The sequence below is a fragment of the Salvelinus namaycush genome, unplaced genomic scaffold, assembly GCF_016432855.1.
Source record: "Salvelinus namaycush isolate Seneca unplaced genomic scaffold, SaNama_1.0 Scaffold395, whole genome shotgun sequence".
Taxonomy (NCBI): Eukaryota; Metazoa; Chordata; class Actinopteri; order Salmoniformes; family Salmonidae; genus Salvelinus; species Salvelinus namaycush.
Window position 1 is genome coordinate 168,792 of NW_024060952.1, and position 27,676 is coordinate 196,467.

Below are 27,676 nucleotides of genomic sequence, written 5' to 3' on the forward strand. Positions count from 1 at the left end.
GATGTTTATGATTAGGTACATTGGTGCAACGACAGTGCTTTTTTCGCGAATGCGCTTGTTAAATCATCACCCGTTTGTCGAAGTAGGCTGTGATTCGATGAGAAATTAACAGGCACCGCATTGATTATATGCAACACAGGACAAGTTAGATAAACTAGTAATATCATCAACCATGTGTAGTTAACTAGTGATTATGTTAAGATTAATTGTTTTTTATAAGATAAGTTTAATGTTAGCTAGCAATTTACCTTGGCTCCTTGCTGCACTTGTGTAACAGGTGGTCAGCCTGCCACGCAGTCTCCTCGTGGAGTGCAATGTAATCGGCATTACCGATTGTTATGAAAACTTGAAATCGGCCCTAATTAATCAGCCATTCCTATGAATCGGTCGACATCTAGTTTTAACAAATAGCCTATGGTACCTGAGGAAAACATGAGGGCATTCAAAGACTTCCTCAGCAACTCAAACCATATGAACACAGATCAATTCACAGGCTCATTCACAATTATTATAAGCCTACTCCTCCATTTCCTTTGCTATACATTAATCTAATCTACAATCTAGCCTCCGAGGTGGTACCCAGTTTACTGCTCATTAGGAAAGTAAATAACTGTATGCTTCTGTTAGATATCAGAACATCATGAATTGTGAAATGATCACAATGGACATTGATAGTGACATTATTTCAGCATGAAGGCTCAGGCTACAGTGCTGCCATTCCCAGAAAAGTCTCCTTGTTATCCCAATAGAGGAGGAACAAAATAGCATGTGGCCTCCCAGCACGGTGCAGCGAGGTTTATAGGCTCCTCCACAAGCTTTGTCAAAGTCAACATTTTATTGCGACACCTTCAGGAGCAAATTAAAAACAGGCACATCCCCCTATTGACAAAGACCCCATATGTTACGAAAACAATCTTAAAAGTAGCTTACAGAACAGGCACAGGCTGACAGTTATCCATTTTCAAAAGATCCATGATTAAAATGGTTACAATGATTAGGCCAACAATGGTTAGCTTAAATAGACTGCTCCAAACCGTTCTAGGTTATGAGCAACAGCAAATAGAAGGCAGAACGCACAGAAGGCCTAACACATTTCAACTCTTCTTTAAGACAATGGTGTTGTCTTTCAGAAATACATCGTAGTCCTTGTGATGACGGTGAGAGTTTGTTTTATTCAATGTAAACCTAGCTGGAAGTAAACGTCTTCTCGTGTACAAAAGCAGATCTTTCAGTGCTCTCAGCAGCCTTCAGAAAGGAACAAGAGGGCACAAATCAAGCCCGTGCGTTTCCAGGTCAAGGAGCCTGCTAAATGTCTACAGACACAGTTTACGACCAGCATAGACTGGGTTACAATATTAAATATTTCCACACAAGGGTCTCTCAAGGCTCTTGACAAGGATTTCCTGGAACACTGTCCGACAGCACTATAAACTCAGTGGGCCGCAGCTTTCCCATTCCCTGACGAGGCCTCTGGTCTGACCGTGGGGGATGGGGAGGAACCTTGTTCCTGAGGCAGAACCAGCTCTGGGAATGGCTCTGCTACAACTACAGTCACTGTTCTGGCGTGGCTTTAATCCCAGCCACAGTAAAGTGACATTGGACACCAGGAATACAACACCCAGACAAAAAATAGCCCTGAGCTAAGGCTCCTTTTGTAATGGTACATTGAGGCCACTGCACAAACATTTGGTGAGACGTTCTTGGCAGTAATGTAAATTCTCACACCTGTACCATTTTGGAAAAGGACTAGAGAGAACTGTGCTAGCTGACAGCAAACTGAAACGTTTTTGCAAATTGCTGGTTAAATATAGACAACTTGAGGGTAGACATTTGTGACCGACTGTTAATGAATCATTCACACCATCTAGCCTACAGAACAAAGAAACGCATTTGTATAGGAGGGACTAAGCGGGTGAGTGTAAAGAGAGAGCAGAAGGCTAAGTGGTGGCTATACAGCAGAATATGCCTGGACAGGATTTCACCCGCGTGAGGAGTAGGAATCAGTATTTCCCACTTCATCGTGTTGCCTCATCACCCTACGACAATAGCAACCCCAGATAACAAGGCTTTCTTAAGTGGGGAAAGTTGGAAAGGAAACAAGACCCACTTACCGAAGAAAACTCCTTACGTATACTGCAGAGGAGCCAGTAGCAACATTGACACAAATTCCAGGTTCAAGGCTGCTTTTTGCTGGCATGCCAAAAATGAATCTAGCATAATATTGATGTGAATAGATTATGGCAATTATCTGCAGCAACTGACAGCCTAAAGATTGTGACAAATGTTGGGTCTGTTCCTCAGTATTATGAAAGCTTGTCTGATCTCAATTTATATAAAAGACTGAAAGGAAACGTGTTTATGCTTCCCAACAGTTAGAGAAATTCAGAAGAGCCGAGACAAAAGGCATTTAACAGCTTGCCTGCACATGCTCTGAGGAAACAAAGAGGATAATGAATGTGTCCTTTTCATAAAGAGACAAAAGGAAACGCATTAAACACTGAATTCAACCGCAACTTCAGGCAAACTCTAGCCTCAATGTTTCTGGATCTGAGAGAAACAGACTAGCTCAACTAAAAAGTTGTCAGAGATCAGCTTACAATCCTTATCTCCTTAACACCATTAAGGGGTCAAAAGTTAACTGACCTAGCCTCAATAATCCAAGGCTATAGCTTTTTCTAAATAGGTGGGCAAAGTAGATTTGCCGTCACTAACCCTCCCTTGTATTGTGTTTAGCCTCACAGCCTTTTACGTTGTTGTGGAGACAGAGGCTAATGACAGACGTGGAAAACAATTAGTGTCGAGTGTTTTTACTGGAGTAGAGAGGGGGGGCTCCCTGTGGGAGAGAGTTTCTAACAGATAGAGGCAGCACTACAGGAATCACAGCAGCGCTGACTGAGTCCACTGCTGCAAAATGCCTCCCTTCATCTGTTCCTCACACACACGTATCTAAACACTCATGCAGGTTCTCTCAACAGTAGGTTGTCAAATCAACTGAAAATAGGCATGTAGGGCCAACAAGCTTTGTTTTCAATGAAATTGAAGCCGGGCAATGGTGGAGGCCAACCACAGGCAAAGAGCTAAGGAGAGCCAGGGGAAGGAGTGTATTTTTTCACTTTCCACATTGGATTTTCTATTATGCTAATGAATTATACCACAGACAGATGGCTGTCAGGAACCTAGTGAACAGAATAACACCTTGAGGAATGAGAAATCAAGGTTGCTAATACCAGGAAAAGCAATTCAAGCATGGATAGTTACCACCAAGGCAAAGAAAATACCATTGATTCAACATAGTAAAACTATGATACACATTTCCAAGCATTAGGATATTCAATCATTCTTGCCTTCAAAGCATTTAACAAGATAACAATTTCACTGTGCGATTCCCATTACCTACAGAGGCCTCTCACGACAGCCTGAATGGGGGCTCTTCATTTGCGGCAATCACATGGAACATACAAGTCTGCTGATCAAGAGGAATCACTTCTCCACACTCGCTTGAGGCGACAACAGAGCACTGCGCTGCATGCCTCTTTATCGGATGGTTTCTCTGCTCTGAAATGAGGGCAAAAAGAATCAGTCCCTGTGCGCTCCACGGGGCGAAGTGTAGTCATTTAACATTTGACTCATTAGTAGACTTAGGCTGCATTTCATAATGCTCAGTTTGAACCCAGACTGATATTGGTGAGGAAGCAGTTGAAAAGGAACACGTTCGAGGCTGGACGCTGAAAAGAATGCTTCGTCATAGTGCTAGGGCCAAAACATGATGGAGGCCCTCCCGAGTGGCGCAGCGGTCTAAGGGACTGGATCGCAGTGCTCAGGCGCCACTACAGCATCGGGTTCGATCCCAGGCTGTGTCACAGCCGGCCGTGGCCAGAAGCCCTATAGGGCCGCTCACAATTGGGTTTGGCCGGGGGGGAATTTCCTTGGCTCATTTTACTCTAGCGGCTGCAAGCTGACCTCGGACGTCAGTTGGACGGTGTTTCCTCGGACACATTGGTGCGGCTGGCTTCTGGGTTAAGCGAGCAGTGCGGCTTGGCAGGTCATATTTCGCAGGACACATGGCTCTCGACCTTCGCTTCTCCCGAGTCCGTTGGGGGAGTTGCAGCGGCGATGAGACAAGATCGTAACTACCAATTGGATATCACAAAATGGGGAAGAAAAAGGTGGTAAAATATCTATAAAAATAACTGATTGAAATGAACAGGTCGACATGGAGTAGATTTCGGCTACATTTCATAATGCTTTGTTCAGCAGTTCAAACGGAACACGTCTAGGCTAGACGACTAACAGCTGAAAAGAAAGCACCGTCATGGTGCTAGGGCTGAAACAATGTGTCTTCATGGCAAGGTGCCTCAGCAGGACCAAGCAAGTTAACATTCCAGGTAGGATTCGGCTGAACAGATTGGGGAAATACAGGTTTTCCCCAATCCCTGCTTGCTGTGTCGCCTTGTTTTTCCAAATAAAAATGTAAATGGGAGAATATTAAGTTCTGTGTTTAGGACTACACATCAGGTCTCTTGTTGGAATTGGGCTAATCAGCATATATGAACAAGTATAGCCTACCCTCGTCTACGCAATTGACACTCCCCTCAAATCCAATCATCCCTCCCTCCTCGTCCAGAGTCCTCAAAGCCTTGGTGTTATTTAAAAGGAATGAGCTGTAACACAATAGCACCAGTAAGTCAGAGGCAAGAAAAGGAAATAAAGTTGTCGTGAGACTCCTTTCTCCCCTAACTACACATCAGCGACTACACAGTGGTGACCAGGCTCTTTCACTCTCAAGCACAGACCCTTTTTTCCTCCTTCCTCTTTTGAACTGACATTGCTAATGTAATTTTCCATAAGAGCTGCTCCATTCGTCAAGGCCAGCATCATGTCGAGGCAGCTGACGAACGCCTGGCTCCTCCAGGCTTGTATAATGAGTGAGCAAGAGAGAGCAAGAGAGAGAGAGAGGGGGGGGGGGGCAGTGCTGTAGTTAAGGGAGCAGAGATGTTTTATTTCAGAAACAAGAGCCAATGCTTTAGGAGCTCTGTCCGAAGATGGAGACAGTGCGAGCACAGTCACACACTCAGAGGATAAGAGCATGAGTTAGTAAGTCATCATTAAATTTAAAAAATAATGTATTTGAGATGATGAATAACAAAATCCCACCCAGTGACTGTCAAATGTCTAGAAGGCAGAGCACGTGCCTCGTCACGTACAACACCTTTATTAAGCTACAGCTCAGAACCTCTAACAAGCTACTAACTGGGAACCGTCTGGATGACTTAACATGCTATTCAAATATCTTATTGACTTGTACTATAGATACTGTTCACAGTTTGGGCAAATGTGACTTGAACTCTGGAACACCCATGGCATGGAGATGAGACATGTTGGACAACATTGATAAAGATTAGGTTAATTTTAGCATTTGAACAACATTGAATATGCCATATTTTTGGGGCGGCAGGAAGCCTAGTGGTTAGAGCGTTGGGCCAGTAACCGAAAGGTTGCTGGATCGAATCCCCGAGCTGACAAGGTCAAAATCTGTCGTTCTGCCCAATGAACAAGGCAGTTAAACCCATTGTCCAGATGCTAGGCCGTCATTGTAAATAAGAATTTGTTATTAACTGACTTGCCTAGTTAAATAAAAGGTTAAAAAAATATTTTTTAAATGTCAATGTCATAAAACATAATTAACGTGTTGAGGCCTCAGTTTAAACGTAGGCCTTTAGCTTACGAATCTAGAACGTGGCATTGGACAACTTCCATCGGATCTCAAGGAATCAGATATGAATTCAGTGAAACACTATCGGCAACCGTTTTCTGGAGACCCTGATGAGTCTAAGAACCCAGTGCTGAGTCTGACCCTTTGTTCAAGGTCATCAACCAATCCATGCTGAGCTCATTGGGTTGCCCGAGTACTTTCTGATTGCTAAGCCTTTTGTCCTTAGATTTCCTTCCCTGTTTGAGTTATCTGAGGAGACTTCACAGCTTTGCATTCCTGACAGAGGGAAACTTGCTTCTTCGAAGGCCCTTCCCCCCACTTCACTTTCAGAGCAGCAGCGAAAGTGAGGGCGTGCTCTGCCACCCCCTCCCCCACCCACCAGGCATTGCCGGGGCTTGTGGGATTAAGAATGGAACACGACGACAGACAAAACAATCCCCAGCACCTCCCTCCACTGCTGGTACTAACAGAGCATGAAAAGGCTGTTTCTGAGCACACAATAGACACACTGATAGACCAGCTCAATGAGGAGACAGGATAAGTGCTGGTAAATAGTTAAGCAACTGTTCATGAGTTTCTTGCATGACAATGTCTATGTTTGAAAAGAGGAAAACTAGCGTTGCCATCAGCAATCACCTAGCTAGTCAGCAAGCTAATTGATTCATTTTGAAAAACAAATATCCTGTGTAGAACATGTTATGATATTTATGTAGTTTAATAACCACAGACACAATTGTAATAATAATGAACTGTAGCCAAGCACTTTAAAGTTCTTCCAGGCTTTTCCTGTTTAACGAAAGACAAGATATTTCAGAAAAGCCATCATGACCAGATTGTCCTGACTGATACTCACAACTGATGTGAAATGAGGGCAACGTCTTCAATTAGACAAAACTAAAGTGGTGAGAAACAGCAGGCACATCTCCAAACGCCTGACAAGGCTACATCATGTTCCAATAAAGATCAAAGTTCAAATATAGTTCAACCAAAAAGCACATCTCAAATGGAATGAGATCCGAACCTACAGCTTGGCAAAGGTTTGGAAGTTGGTCTCTTGCATAGTGATACACATTCAGCTGAAACATTCCAAGGAATCATTTGTTTAATAGCACTCTTACCTTTTCATTTTTCACTTTCTTTAATGTTCTGCATTCTACATTGTCCAGCTCCTGCGGTTCAGTTTTAATTGTCAATGCTGGAACTATCCCAACAGACTCAAGTGCAATATTTCCCAGCTGATCGTCCCCTACCAAGTCTGTAGATTGTGTGTTCTCAAAGGGGGCACTACGGTTAACCCCCAAAGCTACTTGAGAAACCACCTCCTTTTCAGTGGCAGCTATTACCACCACTGGCACTCCCTCGCTTTTCTCCTTCTTACTTTTCCCACTTGCCCCTTCCTTGTCTTTTTTACCACTGCTCCGAGAGACTTTGCCACCCTTCTCCATTCCTTTGCCAGTAGTGGAATTGTTGCTAGTGGCTCCTGCAGTAGCACCAGTGTTGGTTGGTTCCCCTTGGGTTCGCGTCTGCCCTTCTTTCTTGGCCCCATCTCCAGCTGAGACCTTGCTAGTATTGTCTTTTGAGTTTTTGCTGCGTTTGGATTTAGATTTACTCTCCTTGCCTTGAGGGCCAGGTACAGGACTAACAAATCGGATGTTGTCAGGCAAAGCTGCAACAGCACTGGGCGGAGCCGTCATACCCCCGCCGTCCTTGGTTCCAGACATCTCAAGTTTGTCCTTTTCTAAGTCAGCGTCTAGGTCGATAATCAGATTTCCTACACCGATGTCCCACTCATCACCGCTGTCGTAAGTGTCCACCGCATTCGAGTCCACACCTTTCCCGCCTGCAGTGCCACTACTTAAGGACATTTTAGTGCCAACGGCCCAGGTTTGCCTCAATGAGGTCCGCCACCTTCTCTGACTGCTGGGGGACTGGGTTGAGAGAATCCTTAGGGTCTAGGTATCCCCTTCCTATTTACCCACATTTTGCCCTGGGGGGGAAAAAAGAGAAAAATAGTTACATCTATCCAATACAGTAGGTAATGCTCAGCCAACCAATGACATAAAACAAAAAGGGCTGAGCAGCACCACAGAAGACAACAAAAATTCACAGAAAGTTTGAAGGTGATAAAACCTTACAGCAACTTCTCACAGCAATGAAGAATAAAGGTTCAAGAGTTGTTTTAATTGCCAATGAAAACAACCTAAAGGCTCAAACTCATTGCACTAATGTGGATCTAGCGTTGGTCTGCCAATCGTTCAGCTCGTTGTGTTTTAGGGACCACCCGCTGTAGATGTCTGACTGCTGACATTTTCATGCAATTCTACAGGTAAAATTGGTGTGCATTCGATTGGCAAATTACAGCCGGCTCTCTGTTCAGAGGTGCTAAGTTCTCTCGGTCAGCAAAAGCTATATTGGTGTGTCTGAGCCCTAAATCTACATTGAAATGACTAAAACCAAACCGAAACTGTGTAGAAATTATAACAGCCCTACAATTTGTCACTTCACTCTGTCCAGCTTGCAAACAACTACTGAAACAAAAGCTACAGAGTCAGGGAACATTGGATAAAACATTTTTTTTTTTTTTTTTTTTTTTTTTTTAAATGGACAGAGGGCTATTGCAAATTCTAATGAGAAAATATAACATTTCAGTGCAGCCCTCCAGACCTCTATGAAGACTGAGTGCAGACCACAAGGCAAAACATTTAAGCACATGTCCTCCATTCATGCAACTGACATAGGCCTACAGCTTTTTATTATTTCACCTTTATTTAACCAGGTAGGCCAGTTGAGAACAAGTTCTCATTTACAACTGCAACCTGGCCAAGATAAAGCAAAGCAGTGCGACAAAAACAACACAGAGTTACACAAACAATCGTACAGTCAATAACACAATAGAAAAATCTATGTACAGTGTGTGCAAATGTAGAAGAGCAGGGAGGAAAGGCAATAAATAAATAGCACATTTTCAAATTTAGCATTAACACTGGAGTGATAGATGTGCAGATGATGATGTGCAAGTAGAGATACTTGGGTGCAAAAGAGCAAGAGGATAAATAACAATATGGGGATGAGGTAGTTGGGTGTGCTATTTACAGATCGGCTGTGTACAGGTACAGTGATCGGTAAGCTGCTCTAACAGCTGATGCTTCAAGTTAGAGGCTTGATCTAACACTACACACACAACTGACACAGGCCTACAGCTTGATCTAACACTATTCACAACTGACACAGGCCTACAGCTTGATCTAACACTACACACAACTGACACAGGCCTACAGCTTGATCTAACATTATTTGGATTAGGAAGGCTTGTGATGTCTTTACTAGCAAGAAAAACAAAACAACGACATGCCATTACATTGGGACCTATTCAATCAAACTGGTAATCAAGAAGGTCGGGGGTAAGGTAAAGAAAGATTCAACTAGTCCTGCAAGTAAGTAAATAGGCTTATTTATCCTGGAGCCACAGTTCTCTTTACCCAGTAGTAGAGACATTGTTTTCAAGATTAAATACAACCAAATGCTTGTAGCAAAAGATGCATTTTGTTAACCAAATGTGACTAAACAGGGACAATGATCCATCCTTTAACACTACATTATCTAAAAGCTGCCCAAACTCCACCATAATCTCAAAGGTGCTACAGCGTTGCACAGAAATCCGGATCTCCATAACCATTTCCCACAGTCACCATGGCAACCCTGGGAAACGTAAATCCTGATTGGCGGCCAACCGTGGCCCCACTGTTCTGAGTGACTGGCTCATTCCACAAGGACTGCTGATAATGTCACTGGTGACGGATGAAGACTAACTGGCCTCACTACTCACCCTCACAGAGTTAACATAGCCATACTCTGTCAAGTGGACACTGACAACCTCTGCATCAACAGGGCAGCTTAAGAAAACACTTGAATGATGCCAGAAGAAAGGCACAGCCCAACACCATAATGTAGGCTAAATAAAGCGCTGTTAAAAGGCATGCCTTACACAAACGCATTGTGATCATGTTAGCACTTAGCTTCATATAGCCTAGGCCTAGGCCTACCATTTCTTCAAATACAGTCTACTGCACCAGATGTGAAGGCTTTCTCCAACATGGCCTCTGTATTTGTAATTCACTTAAAAATGGATGGATAAATATATATATACATGCCTGCTCTAACATGCTGACCACACTGCTTGCGTCACCTGCGTTGCAAAATATATTTACACATACATGTTATTCAATCATAGCTTGCGCGAGTCAACGAACATCTATGTAGCCAGGCGCTAAAATAAAATTTGGTTCTATTTGTGATGCTCGACGAGCTGCAAGTCCCACCTCCCCCATCTCCTCATTGTTTTTTAGGAGCATATACCCACGTGGGTGATTGAAAGATGAACTGAGGTTCACACTACAGTCGGTTGTGGTAATGCACCTTAAAGTTGGTTGCCAACCGCCATAAAAACTCCAAAGAAGAAGCAGCCTGAAGTAGGAGAGATTACTAGAAACAAACTCAGTTTACCGTTTTATCTGTGGATTAATTGTCGGAGTATAAGACCTTACGCATTTCAGGTAAAATAACAACCCAATGTTAATATCCCAGGACAAATTAGCTAGCAACAGCAAGCTAAGCTAGCTAAATTACCATAAATGTTGAATGCTTTCGACCTGTCCCCAAATTAATATAATTGGTTCAGAGTTTGTTTTGATATTTCAACCTGCGTGTCCTGATCGCGTCTGGTGTGGGGGGACAAAATCAAATGTGTGCGATGGCGGGCGGACGCGGTCTGGTCAGCACGTAACAGACAATAAATCCCTCTAGCCCAAACACGTGGTCCTTTCCACGGACTCCTATAAAAGCTCCACACGCAGCGGATTTTAGCATGTCTGTGCTACTGCTGCCCTTTCAGGGGCTTTAAACAACTTCCAGAAACTCATTTATCATTCTCCTCCACGTCGCTGAGCATCGGGCTGGCTGGGTTGAACAGGAGCAGAGTGGAAGACACTGCCTCCTGTCTGAGCATCGTGACCCCTCTGCCCCTGCAGCACCCCTCCCTCCAACACAAACCAGTAAATAATTAACACTCACATCTGCACTGCTCATCTCCCCCTGTGATAAGGAACGTGCAGGGGCAAATAAACCCAGCACAAAAGACTCTTCAGAGGGGGTCTGTGGAGATGAGATCAATACCGCCTCAGAGGCCTGAATTCTGATGATTCTCTTTGTGCTGCACACTGCCACTGACAAAAACACAGGGCCAAACAGTGTACACAACAGGACTTCAGCCAACCTGTTTGTGGAGAGAAAAGGCTCCTGCCTCTGATAGCTGGCCAAAACCTTTCATTTTCTAATTCCTCTGTCGCTGAGATGTAATTTAGGATCTGAAATTAAATGAAAAGAATCTGCACCATTTGGAAGGTCATTGCCGTGAAACGTTTGAATTGCTGCTCTCAGAAAGCGTGCTCAGCAGGCTCCTGCTTGTGTGAGGGAGGAAAGCCATGATCAAATCTATTGCATCTTTTCCCCTACTTGAGCAGACAAAGCCTTGTGGATCTTCTGATTGGAAACAGCTTTTTTTAAATTCAGTTGGCCACTTTCTCCAATGACTTCCGACCAGTGGAGGCTGTTGAGGGGATGACAGCTCATAATAATGGCTGGAACAGAATGAATGGAATGGCATCAAACACATGGAAACCATTCCACATATTCTGCTCCAGCCATTACCACGAGTCTGTCCTCCCCAATTAAGGTGCCACCAACCTCCTGTGCTCCAGACGCACTCTCAGCGTCTGCTTTAGCTGCCCTGACATCAGCTGTTCTGCTTTTGACACAATTGCACTCAGGCTTGTCCCTGCTGACCTAATGGAGATGGGAGGAAAGGGAGCAGGAGGCGTCCACATTATTCAGCTCTCAGGCTTGTCCCTGCTGAACTAACGGAGGTGGGAGGAAAGGAAGCAGGAGGTGTCCACATTATTCAGCTCTCAGGCTTGTCCCTGTTGACCTAATGGAGATGGGAGGAAAGGAAGCAGGAGGCGTCCACATTATTCAGCTCTCAGGCTTGTCCCTGCTGACCTAATGGAGATGGGAGGAAAGGAAGCAGGAGGCGTCCACATTATTCAGCTCTCAGGCTTGTCCCTGCTGACCTAATGGAGATGGGAGGAAAGGAAGCCTCCACATTATTCAGCTCTCAGGCTTGTCCCTGCTGACCTAATGGAGGTGGGAGGAAAGGAAGCAGGAGGCCTCCACATTATTCAGCTCTCAGGCTTGTCCCTGCTGACCTAATGGAGGTGGGAGGAAAGGAAGCAGGAGGCGTCCACATTATTCAGCTCTCCTTAACGGTAGACTCCCAAATGGGCGCTTTCATGGCAGCCTAACAACAGCCGATTCACAGCAACCTCCACCTGGAAGTGTGGTAAAATGGGTAAACTGCCATACGATGAGCCTACATGGAAGTGTAGTAAAACAGGTAAACTGCCATATGATGAGCCTACATGGAAGTGTAGTAAAACAGGTAAACTGCCATATGATGAGCCTACATGGAAGTGTAGTAAAACAGGTAAACTGCCATATGATGAGCCTACATGGAAGTGTAGTAAAACAGGTAAACTGCCATATGATGAGCCTACATGGAAGTGTAGTAAAACAGGTAAACTGCCATATGATGAGCCTACATGGAAGTGTAGTAAAACAGGTAAACTGCCATATGATGAGCCTACATGGAAGTGTAGTAAAACAGGTAAACTGCCATATGATGAGCCTACATGGAAGTGTAGTAAAACAGGTAAACTGCCATATGATGAGCCTACATGGAAGTGTAGTAAAACAGGTAAACTGCCATATGATGAGCCTACGTGGAAGTGTGGTAAAACTGGTAAACTGCCATATGATGAGCCTACGTGGAAGTGTGGTAAAACTGGTAAACTGCCATATGATGAGCCTACGTGGAAGTGTGGTAAAACTGGTAAACTGCCATATGATGAGCCTACGTGGAAGTGTAGTAAAACTGGTAAACTGCCATATGATGAGCCTACGTGGAAGTGTAGTAAAACTGGTAAACTGCCATATGATGAGCCTACGTGGAAGTGTAGTAAAACAGGTCAACTGCCATATGATGAGCCTACGTGGAAGTGTAGTAAAACAGGTAAACTGCCATATGATGAGCCTACATGGAAGTGTAGTAAAACAGGTAAACTGCCATATGATGAGCCTACATGGAAGTGTAGTAAAACAGGTAAACTGCCATATGATGAGCCTACATGGAAGTGTGGTAAAACAGGTAAACTGCCATATGATGAGCCTACATGGAAGTGTGGTAAAACAGGTAAACTGCCATATGATGAGCCTACATGGAAGTGAGGTAAAACAGGTAAACTGCCATATGATGAGCCTACATGGAAGTGTAGTAAAACAGGTAAACTGCCATATGATGAGCCTACATGGAAGTGAGGTAAAACAGGTAAACTGCCATATGATGAGCCTACATGGAAGTGTAGTAAAACAGGTAAACTGCCATATGATGAGCCTACATGGAAGTGTAGTAAAACGGGGGGGGGGGGGGGTTGCAGCTGTGGCGTTTGGCTGGCTAAACAGTGGTGGGGTCTAAATCATCCGACACCTTCATAAAAGAGGGGTTGTAGCTCTATTTGCGGTTGACCTACTGTACTGCCCTTCGCCAGAACTGCAGAGCAAGCCTTTTGAAAAGAGCCACAGAGGAAACGTCCCAGTGAGCGGCCTGTTGACCGAAGGCATGAGGCTATGTACCTCCCTCGGTGCTTGTCTTTTTCTCAGAGATCCAATTTTCCCCAGCAATCCATCAGACACCCATGTCAGGGTGGGGATTATATCTGGCCTGCACAAAGACACACACCTCTTTACAGAAAGGATTTGTCCATGTTATATTATTTGCACACAGAATGTACCAACTCTACAAGAGTTACCTTTAAAATGAAGCTGTTGTTCTACTTACCCAGAGTCAGATGAACTTGTGGATATAATTTTATGTCTATGCATGCAGTATGAAGGAAGTTGGAGGTAGTTTCACAAGCCAGTGCTAACTAGCGTTAGCGCAATGACTGGAAGTCTATAAGTACGCTAGTGTATACTTTACCTGTTGACTTCCAGTTATTGCGCTAACGCTAGTTAATTGGCGAAACAGCCTCTAAACTTCCTTCATAGTGCACACATAGACATATAAATAGTATCCACAAGTTCATCGACTGCGTAAGTAGAAAAATGTAAGTATCCCTTTAATTAAAATGAGCTGATATAGGCTAGTTTCTCCATCCTAATGTTAGAGGGTACCATCTGTGCAGACACTAGGGACTAGAACACGTAGCCCAGGCTAATCAGTCATGGATAACCAGACACCAACAGAACCTGAATAGAATCAGTGAAAAGCAACACCGCTAGACTCATTCAGCCCTTCTCTCCTAACCCTGTCTTATTGGAATGGATCGGATGTTAAAGCTACACACCCGGTTCTTAGTTAGCAGAGCACCACTCCCAGTTTCAGTGAACAGTTCCAGGGTAAGAGTTTCTCAACAACACATTGGCTGTTTGAGTGCCATGAAATAAAGGGAGGTTTTTCTCACCACACAACACCAGTGTGCAAAAAGTCACAGGGTTACGATGCAGAGAAAGCTGACAGTCGTCGGCAGATTAAAAAGATATTCTGTGGCACCTGCCAAGACCTTCCCAATAATTTACTGCGGCAGAGTAATAACCCAATAAAACCTCAATTGAATAGTGCAGAACCTGGCACAGGAGCAAGTTTTCCCTGCCTCTTGGTATAAGACAGGTCCCCGTCCAGAGAGCCAAACAGTAACCTCCTTGTAATTGGATTGTGTGCTTGGAGCTGGTTACCAAAATAGAACTGCACAGGGAACTCCAGGTGATGGGAATCAGGAGCCTGCGGGTCAGCCAGCTTCCATATCAGCTAATGTCAACCTGGGGAGAACAAGCTCCCATTCACAGTGGGACTTCCATTTCCTGTGGCATGCAACAGAGCTCATTAAAAAGTCCAGTCTGTCCACTACTGGTTTATGTGTCTGCAAGGCAGCAATGGTTACTGCTATATTGACATACAATACTGCCAGTATTAACTTGCTACTGCCTTTCTGCCACGTAGCTGGGAAGCCCTACATCAATACGACAATAGTAATGCTCAGCTGCCACATCCCAATCTGACACATTTAATCTGATTCAACTGTAGCATGTAGACTAACCACACTCCCATCTTGTGTGTGAAGTGTCTACAGTGCTTTGAAAACATCCCCATTGCTCAGACGGTGGTGAAGTACACAGTCTAAAACCTAAGCGGTGAAAACACTTCAAGTAGGCTATTTCCTGTAGATTTTATCTAGTCCCAGGATACATATAAACAAAGCAATATAATTTTGTGAGCGATGTTATGAAAAGTAATCTTTTCCATTGCCGGTTCTGTGTGTGTGGAAAAAGAACTGAAGCCAGACACCGCTGAACATTATCAAGCAATGCAGTGTCTTTTCAGCAGCACATGAGCCAAAAGGGGAGAATCAATATACTGGTTAACAACAGTGTAATGGACGGTGCCGACCCATGGCCAGCTGCCTCAATGTAACCCATCACTCACAATCAATCAAGTGGCTCCATGATGCTGCATAATAAAGAAGATTCTGTACTTTTATTTTCAATTCTGCCACTCTGGCTGGGCTCGGGAGATAATGTACGGCCACTCTGGCTGGGCTCGGGAGATAATGTACTGCCACTCTGGCTGGGCTCGGGAGATAATGTACTGCCACTCTGGCTGGGCTCGGGAGATAATGTACTGCCACTCTGGCTGGGCTCGGGAGATAATGTACTGCCACTCTGGCTGGGCTCGGGAGATAATGTACTGCCACTCTGGCTGGGCTCGGGAGATAATGTACTGCCACTATGGCTGGGCTCGGGAGATAATGTACTGCCACTATGGCTGGGCTCGGGAGATAATGTACTGCCACTATGGCTGGGCTCGGGAGATAATGTACTGCCACTCTGGCTGGGCTCGGGAGATAATGTACTGCCACTCTGGCTGGGCTCGGGAGATAATGTACTGCCACTCTGGCTGGGCTCGGGAGATAATGTACTGCCACTCTGGCTGGGTTCGGGAGATAATGTACTGCCACTCTGGCTGGGCTCGGGAGATAATGTACTGCCACTCTGGCTGGGCTCGGGAGATAATGTACTGCCACTCTGGCTGGGCTCGGGAGATAATGTACTGCCACTCTGGCTGGGCTCGGGAGATAATGTACTGCCACTCTGGCTGGGCTCGGGAGATAATGTACTGCCACTCTGGCTGGGCTCGGGAGATAATGTACTGCCACTCTGGCTGGGCTCGGGAGATAATGTACTGCCACTCTGGCTGGGCTCGGGAGATAATGTACTGCCACTATGGCTGGGCTCGGGGGATAATGTACTGCCACTATGGCTGGGCTCGGGAGATAATGTACTGCCACTATGGCTGGGCTCGGGAGATAATGTACTGCCACTATGGCTGGGCTCGGGAGATAATGTACTGCCACTATGGCTGGGCTCGGGAGATAATGTACTGCCACTATGGCTGGGCTCGGGAGATAATGTACTGCCACTATGGCTGGGCTCGGGAGATAATGTACTGCCACTATGGCTGGGCTCGGGAGATAATGTACTGCCACTATGGCTGGGCTCAGGAGGTAATGTACTGCCACTATGGCTGGGCTCAGGAGGTAATGTACTGCCACTATGGCTGGGCTCGGGAGATAATGTACTTGAGTCAAATAACGTTTGTCATCACACCTCCAGTCCAAGGGGAAAATGCTTCAGTAAATTGAGTGAAGGCCTTCTGGCTAATGGACCTGAAGAGAAATTGTCTGTGCCCTCATGTCACTGATTTCTTCCAGGTAGTTGATACAGTAGGGTGTGGGGGTGGGGTGGAAGGGAGGACCCTTCTTCAGAGGCTGACAAGTTGGCAGAAACAAGAGCAACTCCATTAATAGGCTCAGCAGCGCCATTCAGACATGATTCCTCCATAACAGCAGGCAATCTCAGAGAACTCCCCAGACACAGGGAGACATTACTGCACCTCAGCCTTCCGCTTCCCTCGCTCTCCCGCTCTGTATGGTCCCTTCCCCCTCTCTCTCCCTTCGTATGGTCTCTTCTTTCCTTCCCCCTCTCTCTCCCTTCGTATGGTCTCTTCTTTCCTTCCCCCTCTCTCTCCCTTCGTATGGTCTCTTCTTTCCTTCCCCCTCTCTCTCTTCTTTCCTTCCCCCTCTCTCTCCCTTCATATGGTCTCTTCTTTCCTTCCCCCTCTCTCTCCCTTCATATGGTCTCTTCTTTCCTTCCCCCTCTCTCCCTTTGTATGGTCCCTTCTTTCCTTCACCCTCTCTCCCTTTGTATGGTCCCTTCTTTCCTTCACCCTCTCTTTCCCTTCATATGGTCCCTTCTGTCTCTCTCCTTCCATATGGTCTCTTCTTTCCTTACCTCTGCCTTTCTCAATCCTTCCTTCTGGTCTACTTTCAGACGAAATTACTTTCAAGGAAAACTCCCAGTTGATCTTTGCAGATGGTGTAAGGAATGTAAAGACATACAAGCACGCTGTTGCAGCTGTTAAACGATGTAGGCCAAATGCATCAGCACTAAACCTGCACTGAATCAAACCTAACTAACTGACTTCAAATCCCCAAGTCAGACTGAAATCTGAGCAGCATGATCAGTGTTTCTCCTATATTTAATTTAGTAAAAGGGTGCACAGCGAAAATAATTGTTAGCTAAAATCTTGTAAGCTAGGACATTTTTAATTGAATGTACTATTGTCTGAATGTAATTGTGATTTCGGCATAATTCAGTCTTGTCGACAGCGAGCACGAACAAAATCAATCAAATCCAGTAACGCCGGGCTAGTGACGTCATTAAGATCAAGAGATTAAATTCAACTGAGTCTCAAAGGATTTTTGGAGTAGAATGTCCTTTAAAACAGTAACCAGAAGTGACCTTCTCACAGTCATGGACTCTCCCAGTAATACCCCACACACCAATTGTGAAAATGAAGCTTGTTCTGAACTTGAACCTTATCCAGGTCGATGGATAAGTCGACTCACGCTGCTTTTCAAGACCAATTTCTCGCCTCCCCAAACTTTACTGTGAGTTGGCCAACAGAACAAGTTTCCCATCAAAGAGCTTTGGGACTTCAGAAACACTAGCTAACCCAGAGAAAAAATAACCCTGTGTAGCAGAAACTCAGACAACTGAATAGTTAGCCTATCACCAGAGTTTCACTGCCTAAGGCCACTTTCTATGAAGACATGTTAATACACATTGTATGCAGAACATAGGTTAGGGCCTACATGAGATTATTACAGTCTAAGCAAGACTACTTTTCCTAATAAATTGTCATGGCTGAAATACGCTACACATTGACAAAAAAAATGTGAGGCCGGAACTAACCAATTGGCAATAATCAATAGGATAACGTACCTTAATATAAGTGGAGTAAGTTAAATGGAGTCAAGTAGGCCTACATCAAGCACCATCTGCTCCTGGAGGACAGCATTAGCCTAGACCATTTCACATTTCCAAACTACAACAAAAACACAGTAAGGAATACCAACTGCTCATAAAAGCAATCTCTAGGTCTATTCCATCACATCAACCTGGATGATTCTTCCTGGTACAAGGTATCTGACCTTCATTTTACACCCAAAGAAACTGCATTACTTGCCAATGCGGAATTAGAGGAATTCAAGCAAAGAGATCCTTCACTTAGTTGACAGGCCTCCTCATGTTCCATGTGTTAGCATACCTTTTTAACAGCTGGCGAAACAGCTTATCGCTAACAGCTCTAATCATGAGAAGACATTTTCATAAAGGGAAACCTCCAATGCAATCTTGGCATGAAAATGAAAAACACATGCCTGCCTGACTACAAGAGCCTATTTCTGAAACCAAAAAGCTCTGCGTAATAGGCTACTTGAGGTAGCCTAAGCAAAATATTTGCCTAACTCAAATAAAACCCACTGAAACATAATAACAATAATTGATCTGATTGGGTTTGAACACAACCAAATGATAACATGTACGGCTGGGAATTGCCAGGGATCTCACGGTACGATATTATCACGATACTTAGAATCGCAATACCATATCGGCGCCTAAGTATTGTGATTCAATGTTCCAAACATAATGCTCTGCTGAAGAGGAACAGGAGAGAGCATGAGAATTATTTTTTGATAATTCATGGACATAAAAGTGCTGAAAACATGTTGGCTCACAATTTAAAAAGAAGATGAGAACAAGCTATAAGATGAAAAATACCAGAGTTTTGGCACTGGTAGAGCCGACTGGCGCTAACGCTACCTAGATTTTTTTTTACAAATCGATATTTTGAGTCAGAATATCGATGTAATATTGTCCAAAATAATATTGCGATATGTAGGTACCTGCGCCAAAACGCCTAACTGTATCGATATACACCCCCCCCACCATTGGGCATCTGTTACTTGTGTTAGCATTCTGGTAACAGAATTTCCATGGAGGCAGCTAGCTAAATATGCTAAGGAGCGCAAACGAAAATAAACACATTTAAAAGACATACATGTATAACTTTATAAGCTGGATTGCCTAGGTAGGTGCTACAGAATGTAATTTGTGGTGAGTTTGGACACTTAAAAGCGAATGTGAACGAGAGACATTGTCCAAATGAACAAAGTTTTGAAGACTGCTTGTCTGCTCTGAAGCAGCATGTACACACACACACACACACACACACACACACACACACGCGTGTGTCTGGAGTCACAAGGGAAAGGGAATGCCTGCTCTGCTCAGAGGAGGGAGGGTCAGACAGGCTGAGAAAGAAGAGGATATCAAGATAGTGGCAGCTGTACGGATAACTCCTCCAAAGGGCTTTGACTTCTCAAAGACGACAGAAAGCTTACACAATATGATGCACCATCACCTTATTAAGACACTTATTTAGATAACTAGCAAGTTAAACCTAAGGGGTCTCTAACACAGAATTCTTTATTTTTCATAAAACGCATAAGAAATCAATGTATTTTATAAACACAGACCTAAAATGCTTCTTATTGTAATTTCTGCTGTCATCAGACTCATTTTGTGCTTCAGTAGAACGGCATTCTATCAGCAGACAGACCTCTGACTGGTGTAGTCTACTTTTCTCTGGTAAAATGCAAGATTAACTTTAAGCATAACATTAGGAAATGTAGCTGGCTGTATTCTTTCTATAATAAACATTAGAAATAGGATGGACATGCATCGTTTTAGCAACAACAAAAAAAACTTGATTTTTCATTGTCAGCTCGTTTACTAATTCACTGTGGCTACCAGCCAAATAGCGTTGCACTTCTGTTGTCATCTGATGAAAATGAAGCTATTTTCTGCCAAATGTGTTGCACTGATGTATTTTCTGTGAAACAAGTTGCACGTCCCTGATCACTATATTTATGCAAAAATGAAATAAAAAAACCCACTTCTCTTTCAATAGAAAAGCCGACCCGTCAATAGACAGCTTGACTTACCTGCTCCCGCTTACACCATTGTGCTATTTACAAACAAGTGACTGGCTCAACTGTTCTGGGGAATTATGGTAAAAGCTTCATGATGTAAAATAACGTGACAGATAAAGGAGATCACGTTCTTCATTTCATCTATCACATCACACAAGTTGACTGCAGGTATTCACTTCAGTAGCTACAAATATAAAAATGTATTGAAAAACTTCAAAATAAATAGTTTCAAAGTATTGATGGTATTGAAAAACCATCCCATGGCTATTTCCAAATACCCTGATATACGTTATATAAAAGACCTAGCCTACCCCATTCAGCATGTTCAACGTTTCAAAAGCTCAGATGGGACAACAAAAAACACCTAGTTTCCTAGATGAATTGGATCAAACCCAGCAGACATCTTGAATGATTCCTCTCCAGATTGCATAGTTCAACTTTATTCACAATAGACTTGATGGATTCACTGCATGAACGTTTGTGTGAGTGAGCAGCCAACAAGAGTCCATCTGTAGATCTAGACAACAGTGACTCAAATGTGTGTCAATATTCTGAACTAGGCTGAATCTAGACTCTGGGCCATTCACCAAACATAATTCATTTCCAACAGACTTGAGTCTTGACCAATTCAAGGGACATTCCTTGTGTTCAGCATGATAAAGGAGAATTAGACCTAAAAATTACATTCATACCAGTATCTGGTCAATCAATACCATACCTACAATTGGATTATAGGACATGGGCCAAATACCTCACTGGAAATAGACACTGTTCCTTTCATAAGTCTGTATGGGGGACATTGAACATCTCACCTAACAACGAGGCTAACCAGAATGGTAAGTCAAATGTTAAAACACACTGAATAGAGACGAGCCCCTAGCATTTTTTGTATTTTATTAGGATCCTATTAGCTGTTGCTAAAGCAGCAGCTACTCTTCCTGGGGTTCCTAGGCCTGGACAACAGCAGCATCTTGATGTGGGGTGAGTGATTAATGTTGCTATATAGCTCAGAGCTATAAGAGGGGATTAAAGACCATTATAAAATCCACGGTACCACTCACACACATTTCAAAAGCAATAACGTGTTGAATGTATTTAACGCAAATCAGACAAGCACCTTATTTTAACAGTTCGTCAATAGCCCGACACCTGTCTAGAAACAGGCCAATTGTATAATAATTAGTTTAACAAGGGGGACACCACAAGGCCATGGCTTCTACACTAGTTATTCTATGAACTGAACTACTGTCTCATCATAAGCAACATCTTTGTTTGCAGTGACCGTACATGGAGGCTAGTCCCAAGTCCCCATAATGCATCTTTTGCAATGAGAATAAGCTTTCTGTTTGACACAACTGGCATTGCAAATCACTTGCTGTGAACAATGTAAACAAACCGCTAGGAAAAGACAGACAGACAACTAAGCCTTATCAACTGTCCTAGTCTTATGCATTTCAGTCAGATGGCTAGATCAAACCAGGCAACAGGTACTAATAGCACAGATAGAACAATGAGACAGATATTTCAACTGATGTATAAATATGAAGCATCCGGATGGCGTTTCCACTCACTACCAAATATGGTAGTGAGAAGAAGCCCAGTGGCCGGCAGTGGGAGAAGATGGATTTAGGCCGACATTCTGGCAATTTACTCACCGATTAAACATTGGATCTCAATACAGTTCTGTTCCCAAAACTACAATCTGTTACGAACAGAGTGGACTAAGTTTAGCAGACTTAACCCTTTCCTAAAGTTTTTTTTATTTTTTTATTTTTATTAATGTTGTTTAGAAGGAGTGCAAAGGCGAATTAAGTTATTGCACACTTCAGAGCAGGCGTTCCCCCAACAGAAACATGCAGATTAATGCTAGAACGCGCCAATAGGATCTTGCTAGCTCGTGCTTGGCACTGCCCACCTCCTTGCTTGTTCTGCCCACTATGGCTCATTTGTTCCCATTTGAAACAGACTGTGTTGCATCCTGGTTTAGTTCAAAAAATCTCTAGTAATAGGCCTAACCAAACCAGAATGAGGTAGGTTGTGTGGGATTATGTCCAACAGAAGTAGCTAGATAACATTATTATAGAGCTGGTAATTTAGGCCCGGTGCGATTAGCATGAAAACACACTGGAATCCTTTTCCATTTGGCAGGAAGCAGTATACAGCAAAACGTTGCCTCTCTCTCACTTATCCAATTATCTGCAGAGGCCACAATAAACTAGGGGGCAAGTACAGAGACGTGTTGTTGATCCAGACAGTTGCTCACTGTGACCAATGCCTAGAAAACCGCTACAGACTTTACCTCCTGCACTGAGAGGACTCCCTGCTGCGTAAATCAGTACCAATGCAAAGAGGCACTGCCAGAACACTGGGTGAATTGGCCACAAACCGGTATTTTGCAAAGTGAGCTCAGTAAGGGAGAAGTAATACAGAAATCTGTGGACAATTGAAAACCTCACTAGCCTGAATGATGAGAAAGGTCCTTCGATAGTCGGACAGAATGGCTATACACACCAGTTCATCGCTGTCAACTACACTGTACCAAACATTAGGAACACCTTCCTAATATTGAGTTGCATGGACTCTACACGGTGTCGAAAGCATTCCACAGGGATGCTGGTTGATGTTGACTCCAATGCATCCCACAGTTGTGTCAAATTGGCTGGATGTCCTTTGGGTGGAGGACCATTCTTGATACACAGGGGAAACTGTTGAGCGTGAAAAACCCAGCAGCGTTGCAGTTCTTGACAAAAACGGTGCGCCTGGCACCTACTATCAAAACCCGTTCAAAAAGCACTTAAATCCTTTGTCTTGCCCATTCACCCTCAATGGCACACATACACATACATTTCTTTGTCAGAAATTTGTTTGCTTGAAAGGAATCCTGTGTGAATTTCTAACAGTAGTTTGGTATTGCAGTGGAATTGAATATTTGCTATGCTCTCTGGGTGGCTGAACTCGAGGGAAAATAGGGGTGTAAATAATGACACAATCATATTCTTGTGAAATATTTTTTTAATTTTGGCACTTGTCTCAAGGTTTAAAAATCCTTCTTTAACCGGTCTCCTCCCCTTCATCAACAGTGACTGAAGTGAATTTAACAAGGGACATCAATAAGGGATCATAGCTTTCACCTGGATTCACCTGGTCAGACTATGTCATGGAAAGTTTTTTATACCACAGCATTGTTGAATAGTCGTTTTTGATTGGCTAGAAGGGCATTCTAGAATGGACATTACAACCAGACATCGGGAAACCTTCAAATCATGACAATATGCACCTACACATGCAGACTACTTGCTACACAGTTACAGAAAGCTAAACCAACAATCAAACAAACTGAAAATGGATACACTGTAAACGCAGGTCCACCGAGGAAAAGACGTAGCTAGCTAGCATTGATTTGTTTTTACAGAGACAATTGAGCATCTGACCTAACGTGGTGGGTGATTAACATGAATTTCTCCTGTCCCCTCCGCCACTCAAGCTGTCAAATCCTCCCATGTTTCTAGTTTGACCAGCTGTTTTCAGCAACTGATTTTTTAATTCGGTTGTCATATTGGCAGTTTTGCTAGCAACAAACTATTTAGCTAGCGTCTAGTGTTTGATATGCAAAGCGATCTCCTCGTAATTAACAGACAGTGTTGAGTGTCCTGACGAAAAGGCAAACTCTTCTAGCTATGCCAGGCAATATCAGGCATGATCAGCACATGGTTGTGGATGTATCCAAATGAATGTCAACAGAAAACAGCGCATTTGCTGTTTTTCTGGCTGCAGAGGTCATGACTGTGTAGCCATGGCTAGTTGGCTAGCTACGTGTCAGCAAGCAAGAATAAGAACATTGCCACTGAGCATGAGCATGGCAATGGAACAAAGAACGAACGACTGGGTCACGTCTCTAGCAACCAAAAGATGAGAAAGAATGAATTTGCATTGAAAAATATCAATTAACGTTTTTCTACCAGAGTGCTTTTATATTGTTTTCTTTAGCAACTTTGGTATAAGCGGGATAAATGCCTCCGTTCCGTACATTACCTTGGAAAAATTAACTCTGCTCCACATCTTCCCGCTGCGTCGTCCATTAATTCCAAGGTAACATACAGAACGTTGGCATTTATCCCGTACGTATACTCAGTGTATGTGAGTAGTGTGTCCAATAACGGCTTACAACAGAGACTAATAAAAGTAGACAAACCAGGCACATCCTTGACATAAGACTTCAGAAAGGCTTAAAGTTCAGTTACAAAATGTAATGCAGCAAAGCCTACTGAATATAAATTGAGGTTCTCACAAAACTCAATGTCTCACCACACGCTTTCTGCTATTCAATGCTATTGAGCTGTTAATGATACATAAAGCAATGCAATTAAACAGGACAAGCTTCAAGAACATAAATCCATAAATGGATCAACTTTAAAAATCTGGATAAAGATCGCAACATTTGCACAGAGTCCATTGGAGTTTTAACAAGACCTTCACCCTGTGGTCAATAGGCTTTGAAGTTGTATACCTGGAACTTCTGTTGGGGGAGAGGAGCGCTGTGTGTGTTGGCCAGTGGGAATCTGTGCATTTATAAGAGATGCTGATGTACAGTAAAGAAGCCGTGTTACTCATGACCTGTTGATAAAGGTAAAGCCCACCGGACTGAAAGCTTTGTCAAACTGTAATAGAAAGTGGCAGGGGAGCTGAAAAATGTGTGCAAAACACTTCAAGTAAGGCTATAGGCTAGGTCAGAAATACACATCCTTGAATAAGGCTAAGCAAACACAATTGAGAAAACAATTCAATCATAAATCTGCACATTTCAAAAACACATTCTTTAATCAATTGGAACCCTCCTTTTAGCCTCATTTCAATTCCAGCCAACCTCTGAGAATTGGCTTTGTTCAAGTGACTGTTAGTGATTCCCCTGAGGTTTCAAATTGCCAGCTACCTTTTAGGATGTAAATCCTCTCTAGTTTGTCATCAGCTGATGTTACCATCAGATGACTGGAGCCACACTGACGTAATCCCTTTCCTGAAATAAAACTATCGGATGCTTCAGGCCTCTAAACAAACAGGCTGAAAAATAACTGTTCAGTGTAGTTTAATGCTCTACTGTTCCTGGTTCTCAAAGTGAGCTCATAGGTGATTGGCTGATCCAAGACAGGTAAGATGAAAACATGTTTGTTTCTGAGACATACCATTATATCCCATGGAACATAGTCACTGTAGAATTCACTCCTTCCGTGGGTCCACACTCAAAGTCCTGCTGGCAAGCTTGATTTCTCCATCGTCAGAATAGAGTAGACTACAAATCACTGAGTCACCCATGTGGGCCAGTCCAAGGTAATGGAATTACGCTGAAACACCGGTTTCACACTTTAAAATGTATGCCAAACAAAAACCATTGATTTCCGAGTTTAATAAACCATACAGCTCTATGAACAATGACTACTTTGAACAATTTACAGTTAAATAAAAAACATTTACTGGAAAAACTGTGCAAAGTTTGGTCACAGAATTACAGTAAAAAAAAGGGGGGGGGGGGGGGGGGTTTGTTTGGCTTACATTTTAAAGTGAAAAATCTGAGTCTCAGCGTAATTCCATTACCATGGAATTGCCCACATGCATGGAACCTGTAGCCTTTACAATGCGTTGACTCACTAGGGATATCTAGCAGTACTATGGAATACACACACAACTATTGGGAAAGTACTGTCTACTATGTATTAGGGAAGGTAATGATAAGTAACCAAGATAAGTGTGGCTCACAATAAACAATGTTTTTCCACATCTGGTTTGATTTGTTAGTAGTGGAAATGTTTAAAAGCGCCAACATGGGCCTAATCCCCATCAGACTTCCAAGGCATTCAGCCAAAGTCTTGTTATTTTCCTAATTAATTTCAAGTACTAGAATAACTTCATATCATGTTGACATTGTACTTTCATCATTTTACTAAGCAGTGAGTGTTCTCAAAGCCTAGCCTATACCAGTATTGGCTGCTGAAACCCACAGCCATGTCCAAACTAGATCAATCATCTGTCAGTCTCTAGCATGTGGTACTTACTGTAATAATAGCAGATATGCTTGAGATTGGGAAATGGTATGAGATTTGAATACAGCGTTTAGCTAGCAAGCTTACACATGTAGAGCCAGGGAGAGTTGTATTGGCATGCAATGTTCTGTTGGCCAACAAGCTCCACTCCAGGCAATCCCTGCAATACATGTGGCTGAGCAATCAAATAATGTCACAGCGTGCATGAGGTGTTAATCTCAGCCCTGACATTGCTGCTCGAGTTGACCTTAGGTTACTGGTTAGCATAGAACGAAGATATGAACCCCAATCACCTCACAGTTTATAAATGTACATAATGCCAATATGGCTAACTAGCTAACTTCCAAAGACTGTTATTACCCTGTCGCATATTGTGAAATAAGCGTGTCAAGCTAGCTTGCTAACTAACGTTAGCTATGCTAGTTGGCTTCTAGCTGCACGATTTGATACCAAGATTCAGAATATTGTTCTGTGTTCGTGGCAAAAGGACTTCGTCTAAAATAAATATTGGTTAGCTAGTTCCTTAATATCGTAGCTAGCATTAAACTGTATCCATGTCAAATAACGTTGCTTTCTGTGACAAACTTATTGCTAGTTAGCTAGGTCTCTCAAACAATGAGTTCTCAGGGCAAAGCTAGTTAGCTAACGTTAGCTAGCTTCATTGCTAGCTGGCTAGCAGTCTCTCCCAGTCCCACCACATATCAAAATACAAGATAATTATATTTAGGCGACACTTACCCCGTGTACAAACCCCAGTACAACGACGGATTACGTACACTCCATAGATAGAAAGAGTAAAAGTAATTGACGAGAATGACAACTAAAATCTGTCAAAATAACCACAGACCAATGCACTCCCCAAGAAATCCAACGGCAAGGAAAAGGAGAGGCCAGCAATTCACTGGACTGCTGCCATCACACTTTGAGAATCCCGTTCCAAATCGAAAATACCGGCTCGGGCGGTCATTTTTAGGTTAAATCTCAAACCATTCAAGGATTTAATATTTCCCTTTGGTCCCCTGTACAGTAAATCCAACATTGAACAGATTTCCTCCCCGGGTTAATTCCTCTGCTTTCGATGTATCTGTATCTTGCTGGTTGTTAGTACCATCCGATACTGGAGATTGATACAACGTAACCAACAAGCAGAACGAGCTGCTAGGAAATCCAGGACAAACGTTCCATTCGGATTGAACTATTTTGCAGGAGGGGTGTGCTTGAGTAAAAAGAGACAGATCTGGAATTTGAATGGATTATATTGTTGTTTTGACCAAATGTTTGCTAAAATGTAATGAAATCTGCACACATCTCCAAGTAATACATTCATAATACATAAACTATATGGCAAACAAAAACATTGGCTTGATAAATTAATTATGTGTCCTCTTGCATTATGAGTGACAATTTATCATAACATTTGACAAAAA

General features: G+C 43.2%; 1 protein-coding gene across 3 annotated transcripts in view; it reads right to left on the reverse strand.

Annotated features, from left to right (window-relative positions):
* The window catches only part of LOC120040961 (zinc finger protein 609-like), an 87,555-nt gene extending 60,485 nt beyond the window's left edge, over positions 1-27,070 (reverse strand). For 2 of the 3 annotated variants that reach the window (XM_038985932.1, XM_038985931.1), the window contains exons 1-2: positions 26,988-27,070; positions 6,832-7,700 (exon numbers count right to left, since the gene is read on the reverse strand). In XM_038985932.1, coding sequence (XP_038841860.1) covers positions 6,832-7,578 — 747 coding nt within the window. In that variant the 5' untranslated portion in view covers positions 7,579-7,700; positions 26,988-27,070. The remainder of the gene's footprint in view (positions 1-6,831; positions 7,701-26,987) is intronic. The other variant, XM_038985933.1, reaches the window with a different exon arrangement.
* Between the last annotated feature and the right edge of the window lie 606 nt (positions 27,071-27,676).